The sequence below is a fragment of the Triticum urartu genome, chromosome 1A (genome assembly GCF_056163025.1).
Source record: "Triticum urartu cultivar PI428250 chromosome 1A, HENAU_Tu73, whole genome shotgun sequence".
NCBI classification, from domain to species: domain Eukaryota; kingdom Viridiplantae; phylum Streptophyta; class Magnoliopsida; order Poales; family Poaceae; genus Triticum; species Triticum urartu.
In genome coordinates, this window is record NC_141873.1 from 515,708,650 (window position 1) to 515,718,917 (window position 10,268).

At 45.1% G+C, this 10,268-nt stretch overlaps 1 protein-coding gene across 1 annotated transcript; it reads left to right on the top strand.

Annotated features, from left to right (window-relative positions):
* The first annotated feature begins 1,111 nt into the window (after positions 1–1,111).
* Positions 1,112–3,055, top strand: LOC125524213 (tyrosine decarboxylase). Its single transcript, XM_048689287.2, has one exon. It carries the CDS (start codon positions 1,270–1,272, stop codon positions 3,001–3,003), a length of 1,734 nt encoding a protein of 577 aa, XP_048545244.1. The 5' UTR covers positions 1,112–1,269; the 3' UTR covers positions 3,004–3,055.
* Positions 3,056–10,268: the final 7,213 nt, after the last annotated feature.

Sequence of the window (10,268 nt, forward strand, 5' to 3'; positions counted from 1 at the left end):
GGTGACGATGACGAAGGAGGAGTAACCGGCCAGCCCGACATTGGCTACGAGGTCACTGTGAAGTATAGGACAGTTTAGGATTTTAGTTTTAGAGTTTTAGTTCACCAGATGAAATACCATCCGGTTTTATGTACAAATTATCCCATTTTCAATAAAATCCGCCGTGTTTGCACGAATTTCGTCCGGTTGTTTTGAGTTGTGAAAATGTATGTGGCTAGCGTTAGATGACGATCTCCCGCATCCGTGTCCGCGGACTGACACCTCTGTCCGTGGACAAATGCGGGAGGCTTTTTGTGGGTTGTCATTGGAGATGCCCTAAAACAAGCATGAAAAAAACAAACAAAAAAGTTCACGCAAATCGATTTAGTCCTAGCGGGAGCGAGAAAAAACCAGCATGAAGGGGCTGAGAGGTGAGGTGAAACTAAACCAGTAAGGCGGGGACATGGCATTTCTGACCTCAAGCTCAAATTATCTCAGATGAACAGTAAAAACAGAAATTTTCTTCTGGTAAACTATGATAAATGTTATAAGTGCTTGCAAATTTTCATCAGACATTACATTTGTGGAAGGTGTGACAAAACAATTGAAGCTCCGAAAATGCTACCTTCGAAAGCATTTTGGAGCAATGGTTTTATTTTAATTGCCACGGCTTCCACGAATATGATCTCATGATGAAAATTTGCAAACACTTAGAACCTTTGTCAAAGTTTATCACAAAAATTTCTGATTTTTTACTGTTCATCTGAACTAATTTGAGCTCGAACTCAGAAGGGTACTTTCCCTATCAACTTCTCACTAATAATAATAGGATCCTGAGTATAGTACTATGTACTAGTATATGAGATTATTAAGATGTAGGGGTAGCAAAGTCCTTAAAAACTAGGATCCTCACAATTATCACACGTGTGGCATGAACACATGGCAACAACGTTTTTTATGATATAAATTTAGTGACGTGGAGATGACAAGTTTAGTTGTTGAGCATGATAACTTTTTTTTTGGATGGCAAGTTTTGGTTTATTTTTTCTTTTGAACGATAATTTTAGTTTAAAAAACGTCATGGCCCGAGTGCTGCGTGTCACACCTGTGGTATTTATTATTTTAGAAAAAAATATAATGTGACACTTATCATCAGAAGAAAAAAATGCATGCAGCGATGCACGCCGGCCTTTAAATGAGCCACACTCCACGCCTTCTTCTGCAGAGTCACAGGCTCATAACCCAGTGTAGGCACTCCAGTCGATCAAGTTCTAGCTCTTGCCCCCTGCCATGGCAAGCTTCAACCACGCCAACGACACCGGCTCACCCCCGGCTGCGGCTGCTACGCCTACGCTCGGAGTTGGACCCCTTCCGCTAGACGCCGGCGAGTTCCGTCGTCAGGGACGTCAAGTTGTGGACTTCATCGCGGACTACTACGACCGCATTGACGAGTACCCTGTTCGCCCGACCGTCGCTCCCGGGTTCCTAGCCCGGCAGCTTCCCGACACGGCGCCGTCGTGGCCGGAGCCCGACGCGCTCGCCTCGGCGCTGCGCGACGTCCGCGAGCTCATCCTTCCCGGCGTCACCCACTGGCAGAGCCCCCGTCATTTCGCGCACTTCGCGGCGACGGCCAGCAATGTGGGCGCGCTCGGCGAGGCCCTAGCCGCGGGCCTCAACATCAACCCTTTCACCTGGGCCGCCTCGCCGGCGGCCACCGAGCTAGAGACCGTTGTTACAGATTGGCTCGGGAAGGCGCTGCACCTCCCGGAGCAGCTGCTCTTCTGCGGTGGCGGCGGCGGCACGCTGCTGGGGACTTCGTGCGAGGCCATGCTCTGCACCATCGTCGCCGCGAGGGACCGGAAGCTCGCCGAACTAAGAGGCGACGAGAGGATGGGCGACCTCGTCGTCTACTGCTCCGACCAGACCCACTTCTCGTTCAAGAAGGCCGCGCACGTCGCCGGCATTCGCCGGGCGAACTGCCGGGTGATACCGACGTGCCGCGAGAGCGGCTTCACGCTGTCGCCGGCGGCACTGCAGGCCGCCGTCTGCGCCGACGAGGCGGCGGGGAGGGTCCCTCTCTTCCTGTGCGCGACTGTGGGGACCACTCCGACGGCGGCGGTCGACCCTCTCCGGGAGCTGTGCGCCGCAGTGGCGGGGCACGGCGTGTGGGTGCACGTGGACGCGGCCTACGCCGGCGCCGCGTGCATTTGCCCGGAGTTCAGCCACATCGCCGCCGGCGCCGAGGCCGTGGACTCGTTCAGCACGAACCCGCACAAGTGGCTCCTGGCGAACATGGACTGCTGCGCGCTGTGGGTGCGGCATCCCACGGCGCTCGTGGCGGCGCTCGGCACCGACGATGACGTGATCCTCAAGGACGCGGCGGCATCCGCCGTCGTGGACTACAAGGACTGGCAGGTGGCGCTGAGCCGCCGGTTCCGCGCGCTGAAGCTGTGGCTCGTGCTCCGCTGCCACGGCGTGGAGGGCCTCCGCGGCTTCGTGCGCGCCCACGTGCGCATGGCCGCGGCCTTCGAGGCCATGGTGCGCGCTGACCCGCGGTTCGAGGTGCCCGTGCCGGCGCGGTTCGGACTCGTCTGCTTCCGCCTCCGCCCCGCCACCGACGCCGCCGATGACGGCACGGCCGAGGCCACGACGAACGAGCTCAACCGGAGGCTGCTGGAGGCGGTGAACGCGACGGGGCGCGCGTACATGAGCTGCGCGGTGGTGGGCGGCATGTACGTGCTGCGGTGCGCCATCGGGAACTCGCTGACGGAGGAGCGGCACGTCCGGGAGGCGTGGAGCATCGTGCAGGAGCAAGCCGACGCGGTGCTGACCCCGGCGGGCGCCGGCGTCGCTCCGGCTGCTCGTTCGAAGGGGCGTACGGTTGAGGATGCCCGTCGCATGGAGACCAGCGTGCATGAGAAATGGAGCTCACCGCCGCGCACTGCGTACCACGTGATTCGTTCCTACGCGTTGGCTTTCGTACCACGCGTTGGCGTTCCGCGCATCTTCCTGTCCATGGACTAATATTGGATTTGGATACTTTCAAAAATAAATAAATATTGGATTTGGATGTGAAGGTGTATCAATGGCTTGGAGACGTCACAACACAAAATCATTTATAACTGAAGCAGACATGGATCAATCATGTGTTTTCACAAGTATATTTTTTGCAGCATTTTCATAAGTTTTTTTTCCTAATGTGGTGTTTCTCTATTGCTCAGCTTTTCTCTATCATTCCCAGACAACTTCATTTGCTGAATTACAAATTAGCATTTGGGATGAATTTTAAACAATGTCACTTTCTATTTAATCTGGAAATTTCAAAATATTTATTATTGTATTTTTTTCTTAGATAGTTTTATTTTTTCACAAATCTTTGTTTTCAATGAAATTTCAAAAAAGTTAACAGAAGACTCAAAAGTAACAATATTTTAGCCATATTTCATTGATTAAAAAATTGATTATTTCATATTCAAAATATTCACATTCCCATCTATTATTTTTGTCATATTGAAATAACTAGTACAAATGCCCATGCGTTGCATTGGGCGGAAAAAAATATCAGAAAACCTGCTCTGTCTATCATCAAGCACCATTTCTTATATCCAATCTTGATAAACATTGGTAATAAGGTTACACCAATTATCGCTTTTCGAAGCATCAACTGTGGATGTGAAGGAGCCACCCTATCTGATGAAAGAGTAGTAGTGCATGGAATAGTCTGTCAATCGGTTTTTTTGGAAAAAATAAATATATTATTATTTAAAAAATGAACATTTTTTAATATTTATATATTTCTAATTGCAATGGGAATATTTTTGAACTCATGTAAAAATGGAACATTGTGTTGGAATTTTGAGCTTTTTTTAAAGCATGAACATCTTTAATACTGTGAATACTTTTTGAAAGCAAGAACAATTTGAGACGCTCTTTATCTTAAAAAAGCACATGTTTGTTGTATGTGGTTTAAAAAAAAGATTGTTGGTGTTCAGACCATGGAGTATAGAGTTGAAAAAGTCATAGTGATGTCCTTCGATGGTGCCTACTTCAGATTGGCACCATCACTGGATGGAAGAGGAGTGGTGTATGTGATTTTAGTGACATCCCAAATAGGTCCGGGCATTGCAATGAAAGAAAATATATCATCACAAAAGGTAAGATGTACCGATGTGGTAGAGATAAAGAAAAAGTTAAATACACCGGAGGTGTCTCAACTTGTCTAGCACGGTCACTTTGGTATTTAAAGTTGTAAAATACATAAAACTGATGTTATAACTTGTCCTGTCGTGTAAATACGGTGCCTCGTACCGTATCCGAGCGTACACTTTGCCCATGTGGCTTGCCAGTGTACTGATGGCCCGCATGTCAGTCGGTGGGAGCGGGAATACATGGGTGACCCGGATGTGATGATTTTTTTAGAAAACCCCCTCAAGTTTTATTTATTTACATATAATTGTATCTCAAATATGGATGCTGGCCGACTGGTCCCACTTGTTAGGTGCGGGTCCAGCATGTCAGCAAGTGTGGGTGGATGAAATAATACGAGAGAGAAATATGAGCCTACAGGATTAGAACACAGGTTCAGATCTGCAAGCTATACACATGCTAGCCAATACGCGAGACACCTCAAGTGTAATATCCGCTTAGTTCAAGAGTTAGAGCAATATATGCCGTACCTATTTACCTCTTTTGGTGATTTCCTTTTTCATTTTCACCTGCAAAAATGATTTTATTTTTTATTTTTACATATGACGCATCTATGGGTCTGCACAAGTTTTCTTTTATTTTCTCAAGTTCATGTTCATGTTCTTTTTCTTTTTGATATTATTTTTCCCATTTGAAAAAATAAATTTAAGAAAAAAATTACAACAGCCATAAGATTTAAAGAAAGTGTTAATGCATTTGAAAAAAAGTGTCCAACATGTTTTTGTAAAATGTTTCACATGTACTAAAATATTGTAAACATGTTCGTGAAAAGTGTTTTATCATGCATTTTTTTGACAATGTGTATTTCAAAAATGTTCACCGTGTTTTTACAAAATGTTTAGTGTATATTAAAAATTATTGTGAAATTATTTTTACATTTCTAAAATCATGATTAACATGTTAGTACATTTCTAGATTTTATTATTATTACAGAATAATTTTTAATATATATTTAATTGTCTAAATCCACATAAATTTTAGAAAAATTTGATGTTTACCTCTTGAAAGTACACAACAATGAAAATAGAATAAATAAAATGTAAACACACAATAATTTCGTAATGGTTATTTTTTTAGATGGTAAAATTTACATATGATAACAACTAAACAGGAACTTGAAAAAAATGAAAATGAAAACATGTACAAAATGTGTTAAGGAATAAGGAATAGCAGTGATAGACGGAATTGTTCTATATAAGTTTCTACCTAGTACTGCACCACATAGCATGGCTCGGCCTGGTAGCCAAGTTGCGCTTGCATCGAGTTTTTTTTTGGAGTAAAATCTCGCCTTCTTTATTCATCCAAAGCAATGATCATAGGTACAAGGTTTGGGTCATGAGGATTACCCAACCAAAGATATCTACCTACTTCAAGATTACATGCAAACTTGGCGAGATTATGAGCCTTAAAATTAAAGTTCCTACGCTCGTGAATGAAAGAACTAGAAATAAAATTGGTACACCGGGTCGTTATTTCATGTACTATAGAAGCATTTGGACCTCTCGTCCCTCTGTTGATGTCATTGATCGCCTCCTGGCAATCTGAGGCCACACAAATCTCCCGGGTCGTGAGGTCATCTGCTAATGCCAAGGCTTCTCGGCTTGCATCTGTCTCCAAGATCAGAGTGTCATTGATTCCCCGAAAAACCACCGCCGATGACCCTAGATAGAGGCCAGTATGATCCCGACACACAACTGCGACTGCTCCGCCATGATGAGATCTAGCAACAGCACCATCAACGTTAACCTTCACGAATCCCGTCGGGGGTGGAAGCCACCTTCTGACCTGCGGCCGCGGAGCAGAGCTGGTCTCCTGGCGAGTACCGCTAGGTTGTAGCTGGCCCAACTCGGCAATAAAGTTGGTGACAAAGGACACTGTATGTTGGGGACTCTGGAAAATCGATTCGTAGATAGCCTTTCTTCTCGCATACCACACCGACCAGAGTGTGACGACCATCTTGGTGAAGTTTGCTTGATCCAATTTCTCATTTAACTCGAACAGCCAGATTCTCGCATTTGGTTCCATGATCTCTGCCATTTGAGCTACCAGCTCGTCATCTAATAAAGCCCACACACACCGCGATGTAGTGCAAGACAAGAGAGCATGCCTCCATGAGTCCTCACAGCCACATAGTGGGCAAACATCACGATCAACCATATTCCTCCTCTTCAAAATGTCCAGAGTTGGTAGAGAGTGATGCGCTAATCTCCATAGAGAAATTCTGATTTGGACGGTATTTTTAGCTTCCACAGAGAGCACCAAAACTTCTCGTCCCTTGCAGAATTGGAAGATCCGCTCCCTCCTTCTAACCACTCCTCTCTCTACATCTTTGTTTTCAACAAAAACTTGTATGCTGAACTGACGCTGAAAACACCTTTCCTGTCAGGATACCAAGCCCAAAAGTAATCTATATTTGCTGTGCATATGGGAATTTTCAAAATAGCATTTGCATCGATAGGCAGGAACACAGAACGGATCAGAGTTTCGCTCCAAGAGGCTAATGCCGGCAGAAGTAACTCCGACACATACTGTGGCGGATTTTGAAGGAAATATGCCCTAGAGGCATTAATAAAGTTATTATTTATTTCCTTATTTCATGATAAATGTTTATTATTCATGCTAGAATTGTATTAACCGGAAACATAATACATGTGTGAATACATAGACAAACAGAGTGTCACTAGTATGCCTCTACTTGACTAGCTCGTTGATCAAAGATGGTTAAGTTTCCTAACCATAGACATGAGTTGTCATTTCATTAACGGGATCACATCATTAGGAGAATGATGTGATTGACTTGACCCATTCCGTTAGCTTAGCACTTGATCGTTTAGTTTGTTGCTATTGCTTTCTTCATGACTTGTACATGTTCCTATGACTATGAGACTATGCAACTCCGTTTACCGAAGGAACACTTTGTGTGCTACCAAACGTCACAACGTAACTGGGTGATTATAAAGGTGCTCTACAGGTGTCTCCGAAGGTACTTGTTGGGTTGGCGTATTTCGAGATTAGGATTTGTCACTCCGATTGTCGAAGAGGTATCTCTGGGCCCACTCGGTAATACACATCACTATAAGCCTTGCAAGCATTGCAACTAATGAGTTAGTTGCGGGATGATGTATTACAGAACGAGTAAAGAGACTTGCCGGTAACGAGATTGAACTAGGTATTGAGATATCGACGATCGAATCTCGGGCAAGTAACATACCGATGACAAAGGGAACAACGTATGTTGTTATGCGGTCTGACCGATAAAGATCTTCGTAGAATATGTAGGAGCCAATATGGGCATCCAGGCCCTGCTATTGGTTATTGACCAGAGAGGTGTCTCGGTCATGTCTACATAGTTCTCGAACCCGTAGGGTCCGCACGCTTAACGTTCGTTGACGATATAGTACTATGAGTTATGTATGTTGGTAACGGAATGTTGTTCGGAGTTCCGGATAAGATCATGGACATGACGAGAAACTCCGGAATGGTCCGGAGATAAAGTTGGTATATGGGATAATAGTGTTTGGCCTCCGGAAGGGTTCCGGAATTCACCGGAAGGGGTTCCGGATGTTTCCCGAAATGTTTGGGTACGAGAACACTTTATTTGGGCCAAAGGGGAAAGCCCACAAGGTTTTTGGAAAGCGCAAAAGGAAGTTTTGCGGAGTCCAGGGGCCAGACGCGAGGGTCCCTGGCGTCTGGGTCCAGACACCGGGAACCCTGGCGTCAGGCCCTGGAGTCCGAGAAGGACTCTTGCCTTTCGGGTGAAACCAACTTTGTGGAGGCTTTTACTCCAAGTTTCGACCCCGAGGCTCAACATATAAATAGAGGGGTAGGGCTAGCACCCAAGACAGATCAAGAAACACCAACACGTGTGCCGGCTACCCCGTCCCCTCTAGTTTATCCTCCGTCATAGTTTTCGTAGTGCTTAGGTGAAGCCTTGCGGAGATTGTTCTTCACCAACACCGTCACCACGCCATCGTGCTGCCGGAGCTCATCTACTACTTCGCCCCTCTTGCTGGATCGAGAAGGCGAGGACGTCACCGAGCCGAACGTGTGCAGAACTCGGAGGTGTTGTGCTTTCGGTACTTGGATCGGTCGGATCATGAAGACGTACGACTACATCAACCGCGTTGATATAACGCTTCCGTGAACGGTCTACGAGGGTACATAGACAACACTCTCCCCTCTCGTTGCTATGCATCACCATGATCCTGTGTGTGTGTAGGATTTTTTTTGAAATTACCACGTTCCCCAATAGTGGCATCCGAGCCAGGTTTTATGCGTAGATGTTATATGCACGAGTAGAACACAAGTGAGTTGTGGACGATACAAGTCATACTACTTACCAGCATGTCATACTTTGGTTCGGCGGTATTGTTGGATGAAGTAGCCCGGACCGACATTACGCGTACGCTTACGCGAGACTGGTTCTACCCACGTGCTTTGAACATAGGTGGCTGGCGGGTGTCAGTTTCTCCAACTTTAGTTGAACCGAGTGTGGCTACGCCCGGTCCTTGAGAAGGTTAAAACAGCACTAACTTGACGAACTATCGTTGTGGTTTTGATGCGTAGGTAAGAATGGTTCTTGCTCAGCCCGTAGTAGCCACGTAAAACTTGCAACAACAAAGTAGAGGACGTCTAACTTGTTTTTGTAGGGCATGTTGTGATGTGATATGGTCAAGACATGATGCTATATTTTATTGTATGAGATGATCATGTTTTGTAACCGAGTTATCGGCAACTGGCAGGAGCCATATGGTCGTCTATTTATTGTATGCAATGCAATTGCCCTGTAATGCTTTACTTTATCACTAAGCGGTAGCGATAGTCATAGAAGCATAAGTTGGTGAGACGACAACGATGCTACGATGGAGATCAAGGTGTCGTGCCAGTGATGATGGTGATCATGACGGTGCTTCGGAGATGGAGATCAAAAGCACAAGATGATGATGGCCATATCATATCACTTATATTGATTGCATGTGATGTTTATCTTTTATGCATCTTATCTTGCTTTGATTGACGGTAGCATTATAAGATGATCTCTCACTAAATTATCAAGGTATAAGTGTTCTCCCTGAGTATGCACCGTTGCGAAAGTTCTTCGTGTTGAGACACCACGTGATGATCGGGTGTGATAGGCTCTACGTTCAAATACAACGGGTGCAAAACAGTTGCACATGCGGAATACTCAGGTTATACTTGACGAGCCAAGCATATACAGATATGGCCTCGGAACACGGAGACCGAAAGGTCAAGCGTGAATCATATAGTAGATATGATCAACATAGTGATGTTCACCATTGAAACTACTCCATCTCACGTGATGATCGGACATGATTTAGTTGATATGGGTCACGTGATCACTTAGAGGATTAGAGGGATGTCTATCTAAGTGGGAGTTCTTAAGTAATATGATTAATTGAACTTTAATTTATCATGAACTTAGTCCTGGTAGTATTACCATATCTATGTTGTAGATCAATAGCTCGCGTTTAGCTCCTCTGTTTTATTTTTGATATGTTTCTAGAGAAAAACTAAGTTGAAAGATGTTAGTAGCAATGATGCGGATTGGATCCGTGATCTGAGGATTATCCTCATTGCTGCACAGAAGAATTATGTCCTTGATGCACCGCTAGGTGACAGACCTATACAGGAGCAGATACAGACGTTATGAACATTTGTCTAGCTCAATATGATGACTACTTGATAGTTTAGTGCACCATGCTTAACAACTTAGAATCGGGACTTCAAAGACGTTTTGAACGTCATGGATCATATGAGATGTTCCAGGAGTTGAAGTTAATATTTCAAGCAAATACCCGAGTTGAGAGATATGAAGTCTCCAACAAGTTCTATAGCTAAAAGATGGAGGAGAATAGTCAAGCAGTGAGCATGTGCTCAGATTGTCTGGGTACTACAATCGCTTGAATCAAGTGGGAGTTAATCTTCCAGATAAAATAGTGATTGACAGAAATCTCTAGTCACCATCACCAAGTTAGTAGAACTTCGTGATGAACTATAGTATGCAAGGGATGACGGAAACAATTCCTGAGCTTTTCATGATGATGAAATCGATGAAGGTAGAA

Excerpts from the sequence above, each read along its gene's own strand:
- LOC125524213 (XM_048689287.2), top strand. The coding sequence starts at position 1,270 with ATGGCAAGCTTCAACCACGCCAACGACACCGGCTCACCCCCGGCTGCG.